At 45.8% G+C, this 26,168-nt stretch overlaps 2 protein-coding genes across 4 annotated transcripts in view; one reads left to right on the top strand and one right to left on the bottom strand.

Annotated features, from left to right (window-relative positions):
- The first annotated feature begins 23 nt into the window (after positions 1–23).
- Positions 24–9,808, top strand: RAB5IF (RAB5 interacting factor). Of its 2 annotated transcripts, XM_041732464.1 has the most exons (4): positions 43–351; positions 1,833–1,936; positions 7,924–8,053; positions 9,263–9,808. In XM_041732464.1, the coding sequence occupies exons 1-4, from the start codon at positions 238–240 to the stop codon at positions 9,302–9,304; spliced, it is 390 nt and encodes a 129-aa protein (XP_041588398.1). In that variant the 5' UTR covers positions 43–237; the 3' UTR covers positions 9,305–9,808. The 2 variants fall into 2 exon arrangements, with proteins under 2 accessions (XP_041588399.1, XP_041588398.1); XM_041732465.1 differs by lacking the exon at positions 7,924–8,053 and having other exon boundaries at positions 24–351.
- Positions 9,809–9,937: 129 nt separating this feature from the next.
- SLA2 (Src like adaptor 2) overlaps positions 9,938–26,168 on the bottom strand; it is a 29,649-nt gene continuing 13,418 nt past the window's right edge. For both annotated transcript variants that reach the window (XM_041732455.1, XM_041732456.1), the window contains 3 exons: positions 12,215–12,364; positions 11,220–11,352; positions 9,938–10,832 (listed from right to left, as the gene is read on the bottom strand). In XM_041732455.1, coding sequence (XP_041588389.1) covers positions 10,667–10,832; positions 11,220–11,352; positions 12,215–12,364 — 449 coding nt within the window. In that variant the 3' untranslated portion in view covers positions 9,938–10,666. The remainder of the gene's footprint in view (positions 10,833–11,219; positions 11,353–12,214; positions 12,365–26,168) is intronic.

Here is a 26,168-nt window from a genome sequence, read left to right as displayed (position 1 = left end):
CTCCCCCCGCAGCGCCTGGTCTCGGCTGAGCGAGCGAGAGCGAGCTGAGCCGGTGTCTCAGCCGAGTGAGGGCAGCCGCGCCGCGCTACCGATCCCGACCGCGGGTTCTGCCGCTGCTGCCGCTGCCGCCGCCGCCGCCGCCGTCGCCCTGCGCATCGTGACCCGCGACACCAGACTCCGACTCCTTTTGGCCTGGCCCGCGCGCCCCAGGCCCGGCCCGGGCGGCGCGGCGGGAGGATGAGCGGCGGGCGGCGAAAGGAGGAGCCGCCGCAGCCGCAGCTGGCCAACGGGGCCCTCAAAGTGTCCGTGTGGAGCAAGGTGCTGCGGAGCGACGCGGCCTGGGAGGACAAGGTGCGGTGGGGCCTGGCGAGGGCGCAGGTTCGAGGTGCCGGCTGGGACTCGGGGACCAGTGGACAGGCCCGAGCCCGCCCCTGCGCGGTTCGGGCGCGGCCGAGTGTTCGGGTTGTGGGGGGGGGGTGCGGCCCAAGGGTGTCGCGGCGAACCTGGCTGGGCTCCGGGCTCACCGCAGGGCGGCCTAAGCGTGCAGCCGCGGGGGTCACGCGGGAAGCAGCGAGGAGGGGCACAGGAGCTGCCACCCGCGGGCAGGGCGTGAGCCGAGTTCCACCTCCGCCTTTTACTGCCAGTAGGATCTTGAGTAAGTGACTTGTCTTCGAATTCATTACTTCATACAGTCGTTAGCGCGAAGTGTAACGGTAACAGTCTTCTGTGGACTTTCTGCCGGGGGTTCTCTCCACCCAGTTGTCGGAACAGCTCTGGAAGGGGGGTACCGTGGTGCATGAAAGCGTTTACAGTTGAGGAGGTTCGCTAGAGGTGAGCTGCTGCCTTTGGCTTTTTATTGAGTGGGAAATCCAGAATGCCTCAGTCACTGTGAGAGGGGAGACCGAGACCCGCTCTCAGAGGGTGTGTATGTGACAGAGGGAAGGAGAGGGGGTAAACCCCAAATGTGTGTGAGGAACCGTCAGGGCTTCTAGACGTTTTCACTGGTCACACGCTTTCAGATCGGAGCGTAGGCACTCCCCAGCCCTGCTCCGTGACCTGGAAGGCACCAACACAAACAGCCTGACTCCAGTTGGCCTGAAGAGAATGTTATATTTGTAGTATTTTCCCCTTGTTTTTCTGGACTGATGAAGTGGGTTTTCCTTCCTGGAGTTCCTGTAAGATGGGAGGATGGGAGGTACTTCCTGAAGGTGCCCTTGTCCTGCCCCTGGCCCTGCCCAGCTCTTGTAAAACCTTTCTGATGTGCTGTGTCATTTCTCTTTCTTTTCTTCTTGTACAAGGACTGGTTTCTGCAATCTGGGGCGGGTCAGAAACCTGCGTCTTCGTGTGAAAATTAGATAACCCTGGCACCTGCCTTCACTTTTGTTTCTGATTCCTTCCTTTGTGACTTAGAATTCACTGTGCAGGAAGATGGTGCTTCTGTCTATGGTCTCCCCTCTGAGGGTCAGACCCAAGTGTTCAGTGACCAGTAGCACAGTTAACACAGCCATTTCATCCCAAGCCATTTCATTTTTGAAGCTCCTAAAAAAAAAAAAAAAAAGTAATTTTTTTTCTAAAATTTTTATTTAGCACTCAGGCCCAGAAGTCATCACTTAAGATAACTAAGTATGTTCTTTAAAAAAAAAAAAAAAAAAAAGGTTTTAGTATAAGAAGAGCTAGAGATCAGAAAACTACACACTATTGCTCTTGGAGACATTTCTCTGGAATATATGTTTCTTAGCAGAAAGTTTTTTTATCCTTTACCTATTACAGAGGCTCTCGTGTGGCACCTACTGCAGATAATGCATGCATTCTTTCTTTCTTTCTTTCTACAGGATGAATTTTTAGATGTGATATACTGGTTCCGACAGATCATTGCTGTAGTCCTAGGTGTCATTTGGGGAGTGTTACCATTGCGAGGTTTCTTGGGAATAGCAGGGTAAGTCTTGGGTATCTTGCATTTTCATGATATTTCTTTTCAAATAGAGATTTTGTTTTGTTTTTATGGAAAAGGCCATTGCTAAGTTGGAGGATTTTTTTCCCCTTAATATGACTCTGTATGTGTGAGAAAGAGAAGTGACAAAAGAGGGCAGCCCAGGTGGCTCAGTGGTTTAGTGCCGCCTTTGGCCCAGGGCATGATCCTGGGGACCCAGGATCAAGTCCCACATCAGGTTCCCTGCATGGAGCCTGCTTCTCCCTCTGCCTGTGTCTCTACCTCTCTCTCTGTGTCTCTCATGAATAAATAAATAAAATCTTTAAAAGAGAGAGAGAGAAGTGACAAAAGCAAAAAAGTAGCCCTATGAGGCACTCCTGGGTCTGGTGCAGCACTCTTCAGTTCAGCAGGCCTGGGAGCATCTTAGATTAGACGTGTTATCTTTTTGAAGACAGGGCTAGTCCATTCGTTCATGGGTCCAAAGCTACTGGATTGCCTACTGGTGGCAGGCATCTAGTTCCAGCATGACCTTTGTGCCAGTGGAAATTTGGAAAGTAGAGGAATTTCTATACTAGATGATCACTCCCTTGTGACTGGCAGTGTGCTGGGTGGCCTGGATCTTGGCTTTGGCAGAAGTTATTTTAGATCCCTACTTTTTAAAAGCAGTGAAAAAGTAGGAGGTTGGGCTCTCTACTTTTTACTGTGTTTCTGTGGCCAGTGGCAGCACAGTTGACACTGGCCCCTGGTCTTGGCTCAGCTTGTTAACAAGTGACTGAAAGTGATGAGTCCACATGCCCACCAGATTGAATTAAAAGGATGTGTAGGAGTTGTGTCAAGATAGGAATTGTGGGTAAGCTACAGTTACAAATGGGCAGGCAAGCTTTTGAGCTTTTCTTTTTTTCACACGGGGAATAGAAACTGTGATCCCTGCCCATGGACCATCACATTGGTTGTTTTAGGGGTGATCACATCTGTTATTCCCTCACCCTAGGGTGAAAAGGGTGAAATAGATTTCAAAGTCCTGTGAGTTCTTTATTTTTTCAGAAGATAACCCAAAAGGAATGTACAGTCCCCTCTTCTAACAAAGTTTCTGATTTATGGTACTGAGGAAAGCATTTGACCAAGGAAAGGAATAAGAGTTATGCTTTGCCTAACTTTGACAGACTGGATAGGTGGTAAGTTCTGAATGATGTTGAGGAGACACAGGACCTGGGGTTCATAGAAGTCTTTCCCAGTTGGAGGAGGTATATAAATACTCTTTAGAATATTGGTCATCCCATCTGAGCTTTCTGTGAAAGAAAAGGCAGATAAAAGGTCAGAGAAAGGGAGAAGGCAGTCTAAAGACAAGAGGGAGTCTCCTGTCTTCACACAGTCACTTTTCTAGGAGAGGATAACACTGGTTCAGACCCCTTGCCCGTATCTCATCTTGCAGGATTCCTGAGATTTCTCTAAAGTCACCAAATCCAGGAATAGTATAACCTAGACCAGAGTTAGCTTAGTATTCTTTCCACTGTGGCAGATGAGTTAACCTCCTAGAGATCTCTTCTCTTCTCTTCTCTTCTCTTCTCTTCTCTTCTCTTCTCTTCTCTTCTCTTCTTTCTCTTCTCTCTCTTCTCTTTTCACTGTAGAACACTTTGGATTCAAGTTCCAGCTTTGCCACTTTCAAGCAACATACGTTTGGGGCTCACCTCTCTGAGCTTCCATTCTATCATTAAAAGGGGGCACTGGGGATCCCTGGGTGGCTCAGTGGTTTAGCACCTGCCTTTGGCCCAGGGTGTGATCCTGGAGTCCTGGGATCGAGTCCCACGTCAGGCTCCCGGCATGGAGCCTGCTTCTCCCCTTCCTGTGTCTCTGCCTCTCTTTCTCTCTATGTCTAAAATTAAATATATATATATATATTTATATATATATTATATATTATATTTATATATATATATATATATATTAAAAAGGGGGGCATTAAAAGTACTCTCTTCTAAACTTAATGTGTGAACTAAATAAGATAATGCAAAGAATAAATTCCTAAATGTAGTGCTTAGGACATCATATGCACTCCATAAATGGTTCACTGCAATCATATGATTAGCTTTACAAAGAGTGCTAAAAATTGCTATTGAGAAAACAGGAAAGGAGGTGTTTGGGAGTGAATTCGCCTTGGAGTAGTTCACCCATAGTGCCACTTTCTCAGGACTGCCTGTTTCCTGGGGTTCAGTCCCATGCTCTCCTGCCAGAGCCAGTTTTTCTCACTCAAAACAAATCCCTTTCCTCCTTTGGTTGGCACCTTTCCCCTTGCTCTTGGAAAGGGCCCAAGGACATTGATTTTTCCACACACATTCCCTCTCCTTCATCTGTCTGACCCAGTTGCCTGGGCTTAGGACAGAATGGCTCTGGTGCTCAGTTCTGGTGACCATCTCTTCTACTTCCTGCCTTACTGCCCTCTGTCCAGACCCCACCTTGGCTTCTTTTCATTTCTGGTGTGGCGACAATGAGGGCATATTAAGGTAAAACCATTTTCTCAGTTCTGAGGTTTTGCATCATCAGAGAGGAGGGAGCACTATCCGTCCCTTCCTGCTTCTCTCATAGAGCATTATGATTAATAGTGCTCAGTGAATGCTTATTAAAATTTTTTAAATTATTTTTTAATTTTTTAAAAAGATTTTATTAAAAAAAAGATTTTATTTATTCATGAAAGACACACAGAGAGAGAGGCAGAAACATAGGCAGAGAGAGAAGCAGACTCCATGCAGGGAGCCTAGACATGGGACTTGATCCTGGGACACCAGGATCATTCCCCAAGCTGAAGGCAAACGCTCAACCACTGAGCCACCCAGGCGTCCCTAAAATTTTTTAAAACCTGAAATGAATTCCTAGCAAACCTCGAAAGCAGGGTCATTCATACGTTACCACTGTTATATAATCTTCCAGCCCTGAAATCAGAGTATTTGTTAGAGATTCATTATTTTGTTAAAATTCTTTTTTTTTAAAAGACTTTATTTATTCATGAGAGACACAGGCCGAGGGAGAAGCAGGCTCCATGGAGGGAGCCCAACATAGGACTTGATCCCGGGTTTCCAGGATCAGGCCCTGGACTGAAAGCGGTGCTAAACTGCTGAACCACCGGGCTTGCCTTTTTTTTTTTTTTTTAATTTTTATTTATTTATGATAGTCACACACACAGAGAGAGAGGCAGAGACACAGGCAGAGGGAGAAGCAGGCTCCATGCACCGGGAGCCCGACGTGGGATTCGGTCCCGGGTCTCCAGTGGGATTCGGTCCCGGGTCTCCAGGATCGCGCCCTGGGCCAAAGGCAGGCGCTAAACCGCTGCACCACCCAGGGATCCCGGGCTTACCTTTTTGTTAAAATTCTGATTGAAATTTTTAGGATAGAGTTTTTTAAGAATGCATTGGAGAATCTTTTTAAGGTTCTTCCCCCACCCCCTCAGTCCAACACGTTCATTTTTTTTGCACATCTGCTATGTAGTTCTCTTCCTCGCATTTACAATATAGGGTTTATGCTCATACTTTAAGCTCAGTGTGAACCCCTCCAATCCTTTTCTGACCCCTCCCCCTTGACCACTAGACATTTAAATAAATGCCTTTGTTTCTGTGACTTCACTTGCGACTTAGTTTGTAACCCTTGGAAGGCAGGCCCTGTTAGCTCTTTTCTCTCTCTCATCCCTTATGTTCCCTTATGTCCTTTTCCGAGACACGGGGGGGGGGGGGGGTGCAGAGGGGAGAGACACAGGCAGAGGGAAAAGCAGGCTCCATGCAGGGTGCCCAGTATGGGACTCAGTCCCAGGATCATGCCCTGAGCCAAAGGCAGACACTCAATCACTGAGTCACCCAGGCATCCCTCTCCTTTTCCTTATATTTCCCTGTTCTTCCTATCACTAAGCAGCCACTTTTTTTTTAAGATTTTATTCATTTATTCACGAGAGACAGAGGCAGAGACACAGGAAGAGGGAGAAGCAGGCTCCCCACAAGGAGCCTGATGTGGGACTAGATCCTGTACCCCAGGATCACACCCTGAAGCTGAAGACAGACACTCAAGCTGCTGAGCCACCCAGGCGTCCCAAGCAGCCACATTTACAGCCACAGACTCTCAATGAGTCTCATTCTCCAGCCCTAGTTTATTAGCTGAGTCCCAGAGTAATATTTGAGTCCTACTAGTAGTCTCTGTCTGGAACCACTAACGGCCTGTCCAAAATGAACTCCATTGGGTGCCCGGCTCTGGATTTCAGCTCAGGTCATGATTTCAGGGTCCTGCACTCAGCAGGGAGTCTGCTTGAGGATTCTCTCCCTCTCCTGTTCCTCCCTCTGTTCTCTCAGTCTCTCAGCCCCTCAAATAAATCTTTAAGAAATGAAACAATATGAAATTGACAGAGGGAGACAGCCAGATTGGCTGGGTCCCAAGATTTCTGGCAAAAAATAAGGATTTGGCCACAACATGGCCAGACCAATGACTGTATTTTGTGTGAAATCCAAGAAAAACCTGTTCTTCCTGACTTCCTGCTTCTGTTACTGGAACCATTATACTCCTAGACTCTTAGGCTTGAAGTCTTTGGGTCTCTTACCTACCTCCTCATTCAGCCATTTTCCCAGTTCCTGTCCTCAAGTTCTGTTTCTGATCACATCCTAAAACATGGTACAAGTCGAAACCAGTCTCCAAGCTCCTGTTCCCCCCATTCATGAGAAAGCCCATACTCTTAACTGCTTAAAGACTAGGCTTCTGGGGCGCCTGGTTGGCTCACCCAAAAGAGCATGTGACTCTTGATCTCAGGGTCATGGTTTTCAAGGTTGGGTATAGAGATAACTTAAAATCTTTAGGGACATCTCGGTGGCTCAGTGGCAAGCGCCTGCTTTCGACACAGGACGTGATCCTGGAGTCCCCAGATTGAGTCCTACGTTCGGGCTCCCTGCATGGAGCCTGCTTCTCTCTCTGCCTATGTCTCTGTGTCTCTCATGAATAAATGAATAAAATCTTAAAAAAAATAAAAATAAAATATTTAAAACAAAAACTAGACTTCTGACATCTGTATACCTGTCTCATCCCCACCTTGTTTAAACAGCCTCAGGGTCTGCTCCCATCCCTTGTACTGATTGACACTCCTCAGCATCATTGTACTGCCTCCCCCACACCAGCCCACACTTCATCCATTAGGAGGAACCAGTTCTTTGCATTTTTCTACCATAGCCTTCAGGAGCAGTGTGGCCTAAGACCAACAGTTCCCCGTTAGATTAGATGCTGCAACTAGGAAGATCAGAAAGAAAGTCTTAATAACTTTATAAAAATTACTTTTAAATGATGATTATAACAAGAGATCAGTACAACAGGGTAATAATATTATACCTCACTGCATTCTAAATCCTTTATTAGTTAAATAATATGATACAGGGGGTCAGGAGCTTCCTGGAGGTGCTCACAAACCTCTGGTTTCAATTCCATGCTCACTCCTGTTTTTGGCCTCCTAATAGATAGCTAAGGGAGGGCAGGAACTCAGTGTTTACCTGTGCATCAAGTGCAGAAGCAGACAGCAGATAATCTGGAAATGGTCTCCCACTGGGAATTAATGCAGGAGCTGCTTTTGTATGCTTGCTTGTTCACGAGGCCATGAAGCAGCAGCCTATCATGTTTGCGTGGCCACCCCACCCAGCTGGAGCTCCTTGGAGGCCCATGTCCATTGCCCGTCCTATTTGGGATGGTCCAGCTACCATTCTGTCTTACTGTGAGAGGACTTGGAGAACTTTATTTATTTTACCTTTTTTGCTGGGCATCTAAAACAAACAAACAAACAAACAAACTTGCTCTTTATGTCTCCAGCTCACTGAGCAGCTCCACTGAGGGTCTAGGTGTTTTTAACGTATTATTTCACTTGCTGCCATAATACAATAGTTGATTGTACGATGGCGGGGGTCCTGGTAAGGCGGGACGGTGATGGGAGTTCTGAGTGTTCTGAGCTTGTGGCTCGTGTTCGGTGCTTGTCCTCCCTCCAGATTCTGTGTGATCAACGCAGGAGTCCTGTACTTGTACTTCAGCAACTACCTGCAGATAGATGAGGAAGAGTATGGTGGCACGTGGGAGCTCACCAAAGAAGGATTTATGACATCTTTTGCCTTGTTCATGGTATGTGTAGCTGACGATTATATAGCGGATCCTGTGGTTTCTCCCGGGGAGCACACTGATTGGGTTACACAGTGTGATTGGGGTACCATTTTTTAAAAAAACTCCAGGGAATGGTGGGCATTTCCTCCACCAAACCCTGTTGTCTCAAAGGATGTGGTGTGGCACACTGTAGCCTCCCTATGGTGTGTGCACCCAGTGCCTGTCATCAGCTTCTATATCTGATTCTCAACTCTGGCTGCATCGTGTAAACTAGAAATATTTAAAAATACGTTTATGGCATTCATAATAGCAGAAAAGCACAAACAACCATCACCTGGTCAATAGGTAAATAAAACGCTGTATATCCATACAGTGTTAGACTATAAAGAGGCATAAAGTACTGATAGGGGCTATGGCTTTGATGATTTTTGAAAACGTTATGCTAAGTGAAAGAAGCTAGACACAAAACATTGTGTGATTGCATTTATGTGAAATGTCCAGAGTAGGCAGATCCACACAGAAAAAAGTAAATTAGTGGTTGCCAGTGGCTGAGGGAGGCAGGGGGTGGCAAGGAAATGGGAAGAAACTGAGGGTGATAATGTTCCAGAATCAGTTAGTGATCTTTGTACCTGTAAATATATTTAAAAACCCCTCTCTATTGTGTATATGTGTTTTTTTGTATTGTATACTTACAAAGGTGAGCTTTATGAAATTTGAATTGTATCTGTTAATTTTTTTAAAATTATAGACTCTAGCCCAAATCCATAAAATCAAAATATCTGGGTGGGAGTGCCTGGGCATACATATGGATTAAAGGTCCCAGGACATTGCAGTGAACAGCCAGTTTTGAGAACCTCTGCTTTATTTGACAGGGTATGATGGTGGTTTTTCAATTTGTTGCTAATCCTAACACTAGCAGTACAGTCTGCTTTACCTGTATCATTTCTTTATATTTTTATAACTCTACTGCCTGGTGCTCCAGTTGTTACTTGGGTGAAAAGGAAGCTTGTCTGTAGTCGTAGTCCCTGTGGGAGCACTGCTGCATGGTCTTGGGCTCTGTTAGAGACAGCTTGATTTCAGTGCAATTATTTAGGCCTCCAGGCAGATGCATTGGATAGTCCCTGGGAAACCCACTGTGCACACATCCTAAATCTGTAACATTTTTGTTTTGTGGAATAGGGGCCTATATTGACCCAGGTGACCTATGAACATTGCTTGTCTCCTCTCTAGGTTATTTGGATCATTTTTTACACTGCCATCCACTATGACTGATGGTGTACAGACCCCACCTGCTCTCTGTCCAGTCCAAAGGACCCTCATAGTTACAGCACAGAACCCTGATTGTAGGGGCACCCCAGCCACGTGGAACCTAGAAGACCCATGTTTCCTGGACCGAGAATCAGTGTGTTGGGCATCAGTGTTTTCTGCAAGGGTTGTGATCTGAAACTTTTTAAAGAACCATCCGCCTTTTGGGGAAGCATTTCTGAATTGTCCATCACCAACCATTTCTTGGATATCATCATGAAACACCTGTTTGCTGATCGGAGCTGTCGTTTAATTTGATGCACCTCTGGATCCGGATGAAACATTAAATTGTCTTCCTCATTTCTCCATCAGGTGTACAGTTTTTAAAACTATCAATGGCATTTCAAGTCTTCTGAAAACAGTGTGGCAGTATGTGCGTGGTCCATAGCACAGTACAAGCAGCATCTAATAACAGTTTTAATTGTAGAATGTTTTTGGGTACTTGAATAAATCAAATCTTTAATTGAAAAATCTGTTGATGATACCTGTTAAAGCCTTTCCCACCTTACCGCTAGCCTCAGAACCCTGCCCTCCATCTCTTCTCTCTGCTCCTGTAGCAGCTCCAGCTGGGCCTCCCTTAATGGGAAACAGGGAAATCAAGTGCTAGAGTTGGTGTAGGCTGTGGTCTTGGCTTTGTGGAGAGAGGCTTACTGAGGTCTGATGCCCCTGCCCAGCACTGAGAGACAAGACCGACCTCACCGTAGTGTGCCAGGCCCAGAAGTTGCCATTTTGTGTTTGACCACAAGATGGCAAGGCCACTGTAGCCTGGAAAGTTTAGGCAGGTTCAAATGATAAGCCACAAAATGAAAGAGATCTTGAAGCTAGGACTGTCCAGAGAAGAGGTTTGATGGGGCTATTTGAGAACCTGGACTGTGAGAGGTCCCCTTTCCTCTGGGCCCCAGGTGGAGCCTGGACATCCTGGGTTCTGTTGCTGTGGTAAGACATCCATCCCTTCTGCTTTCCTGTCCCTTCTGGGCCACGGTCCTGCCTTTTAAGAGTGGTAAATTCTCTTTAAATGATTTTTTTTTTCTTCTTGATGCTAGTGGTTGTTTCTACCTAGTGGGTGGGGTTGTAGGAGTATAGAAGGGGATCATCAGGCAGGGGAGGAAGATGGTACTGGAAATCCTAAACTCCGGTCAAACTGGGTCAAACCCCAAAGGCTTAGTCTCTTTGGAGCCCTGTCCATTTATTTGAACTAGAGGTTGCAGGTGGGTTCATGGCACTGGGAGAGGGTTAACTGACTTGTTAGGGCTAAGAAGAAGGAACAGAGGACACAGGTGGGACTCTGAATTTGCCTCTGGAGTACTCAGGCTGAGCTGAGCTGGGGGTCTAGGTGCTGCAGCGTTGGATTCCCTTTTGGCCTCTGCTTTGGGCCATGGCATCCTCCAAGGAGCTGTCATCGGTCAGGCTGATATAGGAGCTGAGGGCCTCCCGGAGCCCCTCGCTGAGGAGAGGGGACTCCCCTGCTGCAGGTGCTTCAGCAAACAGGAGGGAGCTATGGAGAGGGGAAGAGAATTGGGTCAAGTAGCCTCATGCTCCCTGCACTCATCACACAGCTCAAGTTCTCCCCACCTGAAAAGTCCCAGTTGCTCCCCGTTCTGTCACATAAAACCCCAGCCTGACTTGGGTTGGTGCTTTCTGTTCCTCCCCGTCTTGTATGACCTTCCATCCTGGCCAGCTCTGGTGTCTGGGCCTGCCCTATACCCTCTCCCTTTTCTTCCTGCCAGTCCCCTTACAGTCGTGCTGAGCCTGCCTTGGTCTCTGCAAGGTCACTCATACTGGCTCACCAGTGTCCCCACAGGTGACAGGCTCATTTGGGGTTGTGAGTTCCCAGGGGTGAGTCTTTCTTTGTTCTGCCTTCATGTTCCAGGGGTCCCCTTACCTGTCCAGCTCTTTCCAATTGAGTGGTGCCCTCTGCACAGTAACAGGTAGGGGTATGGACTTGCCAGGGAGTGGGCCAGCCCTCCGCAGGGCACAGGGTTCCTTGAGGAGGCAGCAGATGTCATCCGCCAACTCTGAGAAAGAGACTAGACCCTTGACACGGCTGACTTCAGCCCTGCTTTCCTCCCTAACCCCTCCCCCTCCCCCTGACAGCTTTCCCCATTTGGCAGGTGGGGGCATGTTCAAAAAAGAATGACAGGGGGCACCTAACTGGCTCAGTCAGGAGAACATATGACTCAGTCTCAGGGTTGTGAGTTCAGGCCCCACTTTGGGTATAGCGATTACTTTTTTTTTTTTTCACAAGCCTCAAGCTGTTGATCTAGGGGCTGAGATATAATGTCACTCTGGGCTAGGTTTTGAAGATTTAATTTACTGTGGTTTTGGTTAGGTTGATGGACCTCTTTGGCGCAGTTTCTGATTGAGACAGTGCTTTGGGAAGAAGCTAGAGAATACTTAAATCCCTACATGTTCTGTCAGTATCCACTGCATGAACCCACCCTCTAGGAAACCCCTGATCAATTTTCCCAGGATGGTCTTTCCTGTCTGTCCCTTTGACAATGCCCTAGTGGCTGCATCCTCCAGTCCCTGTAACAGGACAGGCACCAGAAATGCTAAGAATCAACTGAACTGCTGTACAACAGCAACAGCTCTAGGCTTGTTTAGAGAACTGTGCCTGTCACTGAGGCCTTGGACTCGAACCACCATGGTAAGTGAGGTGCCGGCCCAGGTTCACATGGGAGGTTTGTGTGGCTGTCAGGGCATGGGATGAAGATGGAGCTTATGGCCTACGTTCTCAGCACAGGGACCGGCATGGAGATGGAGAGGCCCCTCTTCCACCTGTCTGGATGTTCTCCAGCAGGTAGATTATCCAAGGGCACAACCGTCTGCTACCCAGATACCACATCCCAGTCTAATGGATGCAAGAAAAGACCATACCAGAATAATGATCCACTAGGGCCTGGAGTGAAGGGAAGGTGAGGCGTGGTGAGATGTACAGCCAGCCGTTATCAAGGCGCTGGATCCTGTAGTGTCTGATCCTGTCCCACGACGCAGGGCGGCTGAGGCGGACTGACAGGGAGTAACACCCTGGGGAAGAAAGGTTCAGGGTAGGACTGAGGCCCTGCTGGGACCCATCCCAACGCACTTTGGGAGAAAAAAGAGATGAGGTGGCCACTAGGCCCAGACAAAAGGGAAGTAGGCAGGGGAGGGAGAAAGACTTGCTCTCTTGGGCATAAATGACCACATGTTCTTAATCAATAGGGTTCTTGTGAGGATGAGATCATACAGTGCTCAGGACAGGGCCTGGCACAGGTTACATGAACATTTAAGTGTTGTCTGTTAACAGACTTAAGTGTGCAGAGAAGTATTAGAATGTGAAAATGTGTCAGTGGATGTTAGCAAAGATGTGCTGAAGGAATTCTTACTGTACCGGTGGAAAGATAAATTAATACAAGCCTCTTTGGAAACAGCTGGCATTAAGTAGTTGAACATGCACCTCACAACCAGCAGTTTCATCTCAGCATGTTAATTTAGAAAATACATGAACAAGAATATTCATGGCAGCTTTGTTTGGAAAAATCCGAAACTACAAACAGCCTGTATGCATGCCACAGAATGGCAATAATATGGAGCTGTACAAGTTAGTAACCACTACACACATAAGCATAGCAAAATCTTAAAAATGAGCAGAAACAGCAAGTCACAGAAGTATACATTTGGCATGACTCTAAAGCTCAGAGGCAGCCAAGACTACTGCATGGAGATACATGTATGGCAAAGCTTATGAGGATAAGTTAATAGAGGATTAATAATGAAGCAGGCAGGGGCTTCAGAGGGATTGCTGTTGCACAATTTCCTAAGCTACTACATGGGCACATGGATGTTGGTTGCATTCTTATTAGTCTTTAACTTTTTTTTTTAATTTTTAAAAATTTATTTATTTATTTATTTTTTTTTTAAATTTTTTTTAATTTTTATTTATTTATGATAGTCACACACAGAGAGAGAGAGAGAGAGGCAGAGATACAGGCAGAGGGAGAAGCAGGCTCCATGCACCGGGAGCCTGACGTGGGATTCGATCCCGGGTCTCCAGGATCGCGCCCTGGGCCAAAGGCAGGCGCCAAACCGCTGCGCCACCCAGGGATCCCTAAAAATTTATTTATTTTTTATTAGTCTTTAACTTACACATTATATACACTGATGTAAGTGACAGAATTTTCCCAGTTTTGCTTTTTTAGTTTTTAAAATCAACTTTAGGGATCCCTGGGTGGCGCAGCGGTTTGGCGCCTGCCTTTGGCCCAGGGCGCGATCCTGGAGATCCGGGATCGAATCCCACATCAGGCTCCCGGTGCATGGAGCCTGCTTCTCCCTCCGCCTGTGTCTCTGCCTCTCTCTCTCTCTGTGACTATCATAAATAAATAAAAAAATTAAAAAAAAAAAACATTTAAAAAAATAAATAAATAAAAAATAAAATCAACTTTAAGGCAGCCCCGGTGGTTCAGCGGTTTAGCACTGCCTTCAGCCCAGGGCGTGATCCTAGAGACCTGGGGTCGAGTCCCACGTCCGGCTCCCTGCATGGAGCCTGCTTCTCCCTCTGCCTGTGTCTCTGCCTCTTTGTCTCTCATGCATAAATAAATAAAACCTTTAAAAAAGTAAAATAAACTGTATTGGGATCCCTGGGTGGCTCAGTGGTTGAGCATCTGCCTTTGGCTCAGGGTGTGATCCTGGAGTTTGGGATCGAGTCCCGCATCAGGTTCCCTGCATGGAGGCTGCTTCTCCCTCTGCCTGTGTCTCTGTCTCTGTCTCTCTCATGAATAAATGAATAATTTTTTTTTAAAAATCAACTTTATTGAGGTATAACTTATACAATAAAATGCATGCATTAAAGTGTATGGTTAGGTTTCGACAAAATTTAATTTTTTTAAAAAAAGGACTGGCTAGCAAAGGAAAGCACATAGTTGAAAAATGAACGGAGAAAAAACTGAAATAACACATAGGCTTGCAATAGTAGTTTTCAGCAGAAGAAGATACACAGGAGAGCACTTTTTAACTAAAGTGGGATTAATTTCTTAAGCCAAAACTTCAAAGCCAAACAGGGAGGGTGTTCAGTGAAATAATAGTAATAATTTGTTACTGTCATCTTAGGATCTAAAGCTCCTGGTAGATTTTTTTGTTTTGTTTTTTAAGATTTTCATTTATTTGACAGAGGGAGAGCGAGAAAGCACAAGCAGGAGGAGTGACAGGCTGAGGGAGAGGGAGAAGCAGACTCCCCGCTGAGCAGGGGGCTGATGCCAGGACCCCTAGAGCATGACCTGAGGCAGACAAAGGCAAACACAAAGCCACCAAGATGCCCCTACTGGTAGATTTCATGTGAGTGTTTACTATGTGTTTTATGTGGATTAGCTCCTCTAATCCTCCTAACAGTGCTTTGAGGTAATATAGTCATCCCTACTCTACAGGTAAGAAAACTACGGCACAGAGAACCTGGAAGAAGAGGCCATGATCCAGTCCCTTATCCTTACCCTGTGGAATGCCAATAAAAAGCAGGAGTGAATTTCCTAAACCACAAGCACTGCTCTATTTTAGGAAGAATTTACTTTGAGGAAGTGGCCTAAGCACTCAGGAAAAGCAGAGATTTTTCAAACTGGATTTTAAAAAGCAAGGCTCCACTATATGATAAACACATTTTGAATAATAAAACAGGCTAAAAGGATGGAAAAAGATGTATCATGAAACAATAGGAAAGCTGGAGTAGTTCTATCAGGCAAAGCAAAATGCAAGACCAAGAGTACTAACAGATAAGAGAGGGACGTAAAAAAAAAAAAAATAGGGCCCCCTGGGTTGCTCAGTGGTTGAGCATTGGCCTTCAGCTCAGGGCTTGGTCCCAGAGTCCAAGGATTGGGTCCCACATCAGGCTCCCCTCAGGGAGCCTGCTTCTCCCTCTGCCTCTCTCTGTGTCTCTCATGAATGAATAAATAAATTAAAATAATAAAAATTTCAAAATCCTGAATTTGTATTGCACTCAGTCACAGACATTCAAAGTATCTGAAGCAAAACTGACAGAATTAACAGAAGAAATAGACATCCATGATAATAATTGGACATATCAACACTCCTGTCTCATTACTTGATAGGACAGAAAATTAATAAGGATATAGAAGACTTGAACAATATAACCAACTTGACAACATAGAACATAGCACTCAACAATAGTATATACTTTCTTTTAAGTGCACATGGAATATTCAAGATAGACTATAGACTGAACCATAAAAACAAATTTAAAAGAATTGAAATCAATAGCTCTATCCTTGGGGTGCCTCAATTGGTTAAGAGTCCAACTTGATTTCAACTCAGGTCATGATCTCAGGGTGGTGAGATCGAGCCTTACATCAGACTGTTTAGCAGAGTCTCCTCTACTTATCCCTCTGCCCTTCCCTGCACGCTGCCTCTCTCTCTCTCTCAAATAAATAAACAGGTTCTCTGTATCATAGTTTTCTTACCTGTACAGTGGGGATGACTATACTACCTGGGTGGCTCAGGTCATGTCCCAGGGTGCTAGGATTGGGCCCTGCATCGGACTCCCTGTTCAGTGAAGCCTGCTTATCCATCTCCCTCTGCCATTCCCCCGCTTGTGCTCTATCTCTCTGTCAAATAAATAAAACCCTAAAAGTAAATAAATGAATCTTTTTAAAAAAATAGTTATATGGGATGCTTGGGTGGCTCAAGTGGTTAAGTGTCTGCCTTCAGCTCAGGGAGTAATCCTGGAGTCCCAGGATCCAGTCCGATGTCAACCTCCCTGCATGGAGCCTGCTTCTCCCTCTGCCTGTGTCTCTGCCTCTCTCTCTGTGTCTCTCATGAATTAATAAATAAAATATTTTATTTTTTATTTTTTTTAAAGATTTATTTATTCATTCAGAGAGAGCGAGAGAGAGGCAGAGACACAGGCAGAGGGAGAAGCAGGCTCCATGCAGGGAACCTGACGTGGGACTCAATCCAGGCTCTCCAGGATCACACCCCGGGCTGCAGGCGGCGCTAAACCACGGCACTAAACCGCTGCGCCACGGGGGCTGCCCTAAATAAAATATTTTTTAAAAATAGTTATGTTCTTTGACCACAACAGAATTAATTATAAATTAATAACAAAATATCTGGAAAAATCCCCAAATACTTGGGAATAACTCAAAGATCAAAGAAAAAATAAGCAAAATTAGAAAATATTTTTAACTTTTTTAAAGATATTATTTATTTATTCCTGAGAGAGGCAGAGACATAGGCAGAGGGAGAAGCAGGCTGCCTGTGGAGAGCCTGATCCCAGGACCCTGGGATCACGACCTGAGGCAAAGGCAGATGCTTAACCACTGAGCCACCCAGGTGCTCCTGTTTTTGCTGTTTTTTTTTAAGTAAACTGTACATCTAACATGGGGCTTGAACTCAGGACTCTGAGATCAAGAGTCACATGTTCTAACCACTGAGACACCAGGCACCCTTTTTTTTTTTTTTTAAGATTTTATTTATTTATTCATGAGAAACAGAGAGAGACAGAGACACAGGCAGAGGGAGAAGCAGACTCCTCACAGGGAGCCCGATGTGGGACTCGATCCTTGGACCTCAGGATCTCGACCTGAGCTGAAGGCAGGCACTCAACCACTGAGCCACCCAGGTGTCCCCCCTTTTTTATAAAGATTTATTTTGGGGTATGCCTGGGTGGCTCAGTGGTTAAGCATCTGCCTTCAGCTTAGGGTGTGATCCTGGAGTCCCGGGATTGAGTCCCACATCAGGCTCCTTGCATGGAGCCTGCTTCTCCCTCTGCCTGTGTCTCTGCCTCTCTCTGTGTGTGTCTCTCATGAATGAATAAATAAAATCTTTAAAAAAAAGATTTATTTTTTTTTAGAGAGGGGAGGGGAAGGGGCAGAGCAAGAGAAGAATGTCAAGCAGACTCCCTGGTGAGGATGAAGCCCAACGTGGGGCTCAGTCTCACAACCCTGAGATCATGACCTGAGCTGAAACCATGAGTCAAATGCTCAACTGACTGAGATGCCTAGGTGCTACTGGGCACCTCCTTTTTTTCCAAAAAAATATTTTTAACTAAATAATAAAAACACAAATTTGTGAGCTCAGCTAAATCAATAAAGGTACATTTGTAGCTTTACGTGTTTGTTTGTTTGTTTGTTTGTTTAAATAATGTCTATACCCAACGTTGGGTTTGAACTCAGGACCCCAAGATCTAGAGTCACATTTGCTACCAGCTGAGCCAGCCAGAACCCCCATTTGTAGATTTAATTGCTAACATTTCAAGAAAATAAAGGTGTAAAATAAAGTTTCTACCTTAAGCTAGAAAGAGAAGAATAAATTTAAGTGGAAGGAATGAAATAAAAATAAAGCAAAAATAAATGAAATTTTAAAAAATAGAGAAAAGTCAATTATCCAAAATGCTGATTCTTTGAAAAGATTGATATAACTGATAAACCTAATGACTGCCTGGCTGGCTCAGTTGGTAAAGCATGTGATTCTTGATCTCAGGGTCATGAGTTGAGTCCCACATTGGGCACAGAGTTTACTTTAAAAAATGATAAACCTCAAATTAGACTTTAAAAAAAAAAAGCAATAAATTACCAACATCAGGAATGAAGAGGGGACATCACTATAAATTCTACACATATTAAAAGAATAAGAATTGCATATTATGAGCAACTTATGCCAGTAAATTCTACCACTTGGGTGCACTGGGCAAATTCTGTAAAAGACAGAAATCACTAAAACTGATATGAAAAATAGAAAATTTTAATAGCTCTATATCTATTACCTAAATTGAATTCATAATTTTATTTTATTATTTTATTTATATTTATTTTTTATGATTTTATTTATTCATGACAGAGAGAGACAGAGACACAGACACAGGCAGTGGGGGAAGCAGGCTCCACATGCAGAGCCCCATGTGGGACTTGATCCTGGGACTCCAGGATCATGCCCTGAGCTGAAGGCCGATGCTCAACCACTGAGCCACCAGGCATCCCATGTTTTTGTTTTGTTTTATTTTTAAAGATTTTATTTTTTTTAAGATTTTATTTATTTATTTATGAGACACACAGAGACAGAGAGGGGGGGGGAGAGAGAGAGAGAGAGAGAGAGAGAGAGAGAGAGAGAGAGGCAGAGACACAGGCAGAGGGAGAAGCAGGCTCCATGCAGGGAGTCTGATGTGGGACTCGATCCCAGGTCTCCAGGATCACGCCCTGGGCTGAAGGCGGCGCTAAACTGCTGAGCCACCTGGGCTGCCCTAAATATTTTATTTATTCATTCATGAGAGATACAGAAAGAGGCAGAGATATAGGCAGAGGGAGAAGTAGGCTCCCCACGGAGAGCCCAATGCAAGACTTGACCCCAGGACCCCGGGATCACGACCTGAGCTGAAGGCAGATGCTAAACCACTGAGCCATCCAGGCGTCCTGAATTCATAATTTTAAAACTTCCTGCAAAGAAGACCCTGGATCCAGATGGCTTTGCTAGTTAGTTCTTCCAAATATTTAATGAAGAAGGGTTCCTGGGTGACTCAGTTAAATGTCTGCCAACAGCATAACACTCATCACCAATCTCTTTCAAACTCTAACCCTCCTGCTTCTCTTATTTTTTAAAAAAGTATTTATTTATTTGAGAGAGAACACAAGCAGGGGGAGTGGCAGAGCTGGGAGAAGCATGACTCCCCGCTGAGCAGGGAGCTGGACAGGGCTTGATCCCAGGACCTTGGGATCATGACCTGATCCGAAGGCAGACGCTTTACTGACTAAGCCACCGAGGTGCACCCTGCCTCTCTCTTATAAAGACCCTTGTGATTTCATTGGGCTCATCTGAATAATCCATGACAATCTCCCCATCTAAAAAATCCTCAATTTAGTCACATCTCTAAACTCCCTTTTGCAATATAAGGTAATATATTCACAAGTTCCAGATATTAGGATCTAGACATCTCTGGGGAGGATATCATCCTGCCTACCACAGAAGACTTTCTTTTTTTTTTTTAATTTTCTTATTTATTTATGATAGTCACACACAGAGAGAGAGAGAGACAGAGACACAGGCAGAGGGAGAAGCAGGCTCCATGCACCGGGAGCCTGACGTGGGATTCGATCCCAGGTCTCCAGGATCGCGCCCTGGGCCAAAGGCAGGCGCCAAACCACTGTGCCACCCAGGGATCCCCCACAGAAGACTTTCAACCTGACATAGAATATCTGTGAAACATCTGTAGGTAATAAACTAATAAGAAAGACTGAATGTTTCCTTCTAACATTGGGAACAAAGCAAGAATGTTCTCATCACTTTATTCATTATAGTAGAGGTCCTAGCCAGTACAATAAGGCAAGAAAAAGAGATTAAAGGTATACAGGTTGGAAAATAAGCAAATTGTATTTATAGATAATGTGATCATATATATAGAAAATCCTAAGGAATCAACAAAAGAGCTACTAGGACTAATAAGTGAATTTAGCAAGGCTATAGGACACAACGTCAATATAAATTGAGAAGTGTGGAGTAGAGTCCCTGCTTCCTTTTCCTTGTTCTCTACCTGGGGGCACCTGGCTGGCTCAGACCGTACAGCATATGACTCTTGATATCAAGGTTGTACGTCCGAGCCCCACACTGGGTATAGAGATTACTTAAAAAGAAAACCTTAAAAAAAAAAAAGTCTCTTCTGGAGGTAAGTTGTGACTCTGAAATAGCTCTGTGGTTGGTAAATGGCTAAGTATCTTAAAATAAGCCCAGAAGGCCAACCAACCCAGCTGAACTAAGTGACCAAGTCCCTATATCTTCTGGACGGTTCTCCCAGCCACCCCATGCTGCTCACTGTCACCACAGTTACTAAAACAGGAAGGGTAGCCATACTGAGTATCTAGCTGGTAGGCTCAGAGAAAATAAGCTCAATCAACCCCACGAAGGGTTGACAACCCCACTGTGGAGACAGGTTACCGTCTCTGACTGGCCTAGTGCTGGTATCCCATGTTCCTTCTCACTACATGCTCCAGCCAGTCCCAAATACCTACTGCTCTCTCACAGTTCCAGGAACATCTCCACTTTAACTCGTACTCCCTGAGTTCAAATCCCATACACAGTCACATGCTATAACACCCTTGTTGCCCCATGCTCACTGGCTGTGTCTGTAGGCACATTATTTGACCTCTCAGATCTGTTTATTCATCTGTAAAGCGGGATAACAATTCTCCCAGTCTCACCAGGTCTCCACAAGGTTTCAAGTGGTGAGGCAGGTAAAGCATTTAACAGTGTTTGGCATGTAGCAAGCACCCAACAACCTGTAATCAGTCTGTGGTCCTTTGCTCACACTGTTCTTTTGTATAGAACAGTCTTCCACCTGAGCAACCATCAGTCTTCCCTTTACAACTCAGTTCTGCTCAGACAACTTCCCTCCAGAACACCTTTCCTTCCTAGGAGAAGCCCCAGCTCTAAGCTTGCCCAGGCAGCAGTGCTTTTGTGGCACCAAGAGTCCTGCTCGCCTGTCACTCAGCTCTATTCCTCACTCCAAAACACACACAACCAACCATGAGCCTCCTGAAAGATGGTTCTGATTTACCCTTCCTCCATCTGCCCATTTCAGAAAAGAGCAGCACTGTGCATCTATTACTAAGCTCTAACCCTGGAGTCATGCTTCTAACTGCTTCCATTGTCTCATACCTCACATACAGGCTGGCAGAGAACTCTGCTGGATACATTCAGGACATATCCAGAATCCGACCACTTCTCACCCTGGTGGAGCCTGCAACAACTTGCCATGTGGCTTCCCACGTCCACCTCATCACCCCACCCTCAAATCTTCTCTCTGCAGCAGTGGAGGGATCGGTTTATGTCACTCCCCTACTGAGAACCAAAGTCCTTGCCCTGCATGACCTGACTCCCAACAACCTTGGATTTGCTTCCAGGCACACTTGCCTCTGCTGAGGATGCATCTACCACAAGGACTTTGTATACTTGCACAAGTCCCATGACTCTGTTTCTCTTATGCTGCTTCATTGTTTCTATGTGGCACTTACCATGATCACACACTTCATTATTTATTTGTTCACTGTTGATTTTGCCAGCTGGTTTGTGGACAGGGATTTTGCTTTTCATATTGTTGAATCCCCACTGCTTAGAACAATAGATGGCACAGAGTCAGCACATAATATCCATTTGTTGAGGGGCGTCTGGGTGGCTCAGTGGTTGAGCGTCTGCCTTCGGCTCAGGGAGTGATCCTGGGTCCTGGGATGAAGTCTTGCATTGGGCTCTCCACAGGGAGGCTGCTTCTCCCTCTGCCTATGTCTCTGCCTCTGTGTATGTGTCTCTCATGAAAGGATACATAAAATCTTTAAAATATATATATATATCCATTTGTTGAATGAATGAACGAATGAGTCTGTGTGATAGATACTAGAAGGAGCCATGAATACAAGCAGTTTGGAGAAGTGTTTGCCACTATTTGCATACCTACCACTGTCTATGAAGACATGGTATTGGGGGAAAGTCTACCCCAGCTCCTCATCCTCTCCCCTTCCCTCAATGTACATTCATGCACTCATTCACTCATTCGTTAATTCAGTATACATACTTTGAACACTTACTACATGCCTGTACTACAGTAGGCCCAGACCATAGATAATCAGATTTTCATACTCTGGGAAGGAATTGTTGTCTGGCTGGCACTTCCCACAGCCAGAATTTTCCTTTATGGTCCCCATTTTGAGTATTTAGTTCTTGTGCTCTTAGACCACATACCTTGTTTTTTGTTTTTTTCTTTTAAGAACTAAGCTTACAGGGATGCCTGGGTGGCTCAGTGGTTGAGCATCTGCCTTCAGTTTAGGGTGTGATCCCAGGGTTCCGGGATCGAGTGCCACATCGGGCTCTTTGCATGGAGCCTGCTTCTCCCTCTGCCTGTGTCTCTCTGTCTGTCATGAATAAATAAATCAAATCTTAAAAAAAAAAAGAACTAAGCTTACAGAAGCTACAGAAGTGGCTAAAGAGCAAAGAGTGACAAATAGCCTGGGGAAATAACATTGAAATGGGTCATGAAGGATGAGAGTGAGTTCACCAAGTGGAAGAATGGAGGATAGGGCTTTCCAAGGCAGAGGGAGGAGTGTGTTCAAGGCTGCAGCCATGAAAAAGAGCAAGTGGTTTATTCACAGAATGTTCTGGTGGGCAGTGGGCCAGAAGAGTGGCGGTGGGAAGTTATGTTAGGAGCTATGGCTGGGTTCAGGGGCTGGAGGGAGACCCACTAGGAATAAGGCAAAGAAAGTACAATCTTTTGGATTCCAGAAAGTTCCAGTCCCATAGCCAGTGTCACATCTTGGCCTGCAGGGAGCTCTGGGGTCAGGTACCATGTTTTCCGTGGTGTTCCAATGATGGTGGGGTAGGATCCACAGTGGTATGAGGGATCAGACTGGAGGCTGTGTGTGGGAGGTGGACCTAGCAGGACCCTCCTGAACCTCCTCTGCTAAGGCGTCTGAGAAGCTGATAGCCTTGGGGATGCTGCACCTTGGACTTTTCACTGTCTGCAGCCTGAGGATAGGAACCATGACTTAGCAGGCCTGACTCAGAGGAAATGCTCAACAAATGCTTCCCACTGACAGGATTGACAGAAGTGAACCCCTCTGTGGCAGGAAGCATGCCTTGATCATCAACCTTCCTTAAAATGCCCAGCACAGAACAGACACATAGTAGGACAGCAGGAAGGTGAGGAGGTAATGCTATTGGGGCTTGGTCTTGGTGCTGACCTTTGGAGCAGTCCTGTGAACTCCACAAAGTGGTCAGGCTCCTTCACAACCAAGGTTTGGGGCCTGACTCAGGCTTTGTCATGACATCCTTCAGGCTTGGAACATATACAAGTATGTCAGAGGGACTCTGGGATTGATGGAGAGGTTTTTCCCTCCCCAGTCTAAACTCTGAGTACTGTTCTTGGGAGCCCCCAGCCTTCCTCCTGAGTCCACACACAGACTCAAATTCCCCTGCAGAATTCCTATCCCAGAGGTATATTTGGACCTTGATGCAAATAAAACTAGATTCTGATAGCATTCTCTCAATCAATAGTTAATTACTATTATATGACAAGATGCATTATGTAAATGTAAACAACATTGTCTCTTACTACTTAATTCTAGTTTCTCTAGAATGGAACTTTGTTTTCAAAAGTAAAAGAACATAAGGGATGCCTGGGTGGCTCAGTGGTTGAGCGACTGCCTTTGGCTCAGGGCATGATCTTGGAGTTCTGGGATGGAGTCCCACAGGCTCCCTGCATGGAGCCTGCTTCTCCCTCTGCCTAAGTTTCTGCCTTTCTCCTTCTGTGTTTCTCATGAATAAATAAAATCTTTTTTTTAAAAAAAAAGGGACGCCTGGGTGGCTCAGTGGTTGGGCATCTGCCTTTGGCTCAGGGTGTGATCCTGGAGTCCTGGGATCAAGTCCCACATCAGGCTTCCTACATGGAGCCTGGTTCTCCTTCTGCCTGTCTCTGCCTCTCTCTCTCTCTCTCTCTCTCTCTGTGTGTGTGTGTGTGTGTGTCTCATGAATAAATAAAATCTTAAAAAAAAAAAAAAAAAAGAACATAAGAACTACCCAGAAACCTTGTGAAGGAAGCAGGTTTCTGACCTCTGAACCCAGTAAAGAGTCAGATTTGGAAGGGGCCCAAAAGTCTATTGTCAAGAACATTCCCTGGCAATTCCTCTACACTCAAGTCTGAGAACCCGTGTTCTCTGATGTTACTCAGGCCCCACTGAGCTGTGGTGCCAAACTTTTTTTTTTTTTTAAAGGTAGGCTCCATACCTAGCATGGAGCCCAACAACAAAAGGCTTGAACTCATGACCCTAAGATCAAGACCTGAGCTGAGATCAAGAGTCAGACACCTAATCAACCCGGGCTGCCCCCTAAAATAAATCTTTTAAAAAATTAGGATGCGGGCAGCCCGGGTGGCTCAGCGGTTTAGCGCCACCTGCAGCCTAGGGTGTGATCCTGGAGACCCTGGATCGAGTCCCACGTCAGGCTCTCTACATGGTGCCTGCTTCTCCTTCTAAGGCCTGTGTCTCTGCCTCTCTCTCTCTCTGTGTGTCTCTATGAATAAATGAATAAAATTTAAAAAAATAAAAAATTAGGATGCTTATTATTATTTTACTTTATTTGAGAGAAAGAGAGAGAGAGCAGGGGGAGGGGCAGAGGAGAGGGAGAAAGAGACTTTTTTTTTTGAAAGAGACTTTTTAAAAAAAGATTTTTAAAATTTATTTATTCATGTGAGAGAGAAAGAGAGAGAAAGGCAGAGACACAGGCAGAGGGAGAAGCAGGCCCCATGCAGGGAGCCCGACGTGGGACTTAATCCTGGGCTGCCCAAGAGAGAGACTTTTTTTTTTTTTTTTTTTTTTTCCAAGAGAGAGACTTTTAAGGAGACTCTGCACTAAACTCAGAGCCAGACGTGGGGCTGATCTCACAACCCTGAGATCATGACCTGAGCCAAAACCAAGAATCACACACCTAACTGACGTTACCTAGGTGCTCCTAGATCTTCAAGTGTGGTCCCCAGAACAGCAGTATCACCTGGAAACTTGTTGGAAAGGTAGTCTCAGGCCCTGCCTTAGACCTACCAAATAAGAAACCTGGGTGTGTGCCAGTTCTTTGTTTTAAGCCCTCTAGGTGATTCTGATGGCTCCCCAGATTTGAGACACACTGCTCTATAATAACCAGCGAACTAAACTGATTTCTTGGCCCGCCAAAGGGTCTTAACCTGCAGCTTGACAAACACTATCCTAAAGGAAGACTCAGATGAGAGATTAGAAATTAGTACTGGGGAAACTTACCTTTCCTGCAGAACTGACAAATCTCTTCCTTTCTTGATAATGAGAGCAGCACTCTGATCTATCTCCTTTTGGGGTTGGCTATGGGGAAGCTCAGAGTCAAAACTAACCTTAATCCCAGCAATCCTGTGGATGTTTATGGATTTTTATTTTCCTTTTTAAGATTTTATTTTTTTATTTGAGAGAGAGAGAGAGAGCACACGCACAAGCAGGCAAAGGGGCAGAGGGAGAGGGAGAAAACAGTCACTGCAGAGCAGGGAGCCCAGTGTGGGACTAATCATAGGACCCTGGGATCATGACCTGAGCCAAAGGCAGCAGCTTTGATTTTTCTTTTCTTTTTTTTTTTTTTTTTTTAAAGATTTTACTTATCCATTCATGAGAGACACACAGAGAGAGGCAGAGACATAGGCAGAGGGAGAAGCAGGCTCCATGCAGGACTCGATTCCAGGACTCCAGGATCATGCCCTGAGCCAAAGGCAGATGCTCAACTGCTGAGCCACCCAGGCGTCCCACAAAGGAGCCCAGTGCGGGACTCTATCCTACAGATAGAGGCAGATGCTCAACCGCTGAGCCACCCAGGCGTCCCACCCAGGGAGTCCAGTGCGGGACTCTATCCCAGGTCTCTAGGATCACACCCTGGGCCTAAGGCAGCACTAAATCGCTGAGCCACCTGGGCTGCCCATGTATATGTACCTTCTTAGGAAATGGGCAGTAAGTGCTGGTCACTTGGTCATGTGGTTTGTGGCTGAACCAGGCCAGAGAAGGGGTGGGGATGGGGCAGCTGAGCACAGAGCACTTCCTGTGGCTTCTCAAGCTCACTGGGGCCTGGTTTGCAGCACTTTTGCCCCAGTCAGCTCCACTGCTGTGGTTTCCTGTTTGCAGCTGCTGCACTCAGGCCAGCCCCCAGCCCCCAGCCCCAGCCTACCTTTGGGTGTGTGTGGCAGAGATGCTAATGTTGCCTGGAAAGTAGCAGGGGGTGCTGGGGAGAGGTCAACCCAGAGAACTTCTGAAGGAAGGGAAGGAGAGGCAAAGATGTGCTGGAGGAGGACCCAGGAGGGAGCCTGAGAGTAAAG

Source organism: Vulpes lagopus, chromosome 18 (assembly GCF_018345385.1).
Source record: "Vulpes lagopus strain Blue_001 chromosome 18, ASM1834538v1, whole genome shotgun sequence".
Lineage (NCBI taxonomy): Eukaryota > Metazoa > Chordata > Mammalia > Carnivora > Canidae > Vulpes > Vulpes lagopus.
Note: the sequence above shows the minus strand (reverse complement) of the source record. Positions and strands in the feature narration are given on the sequence as shown.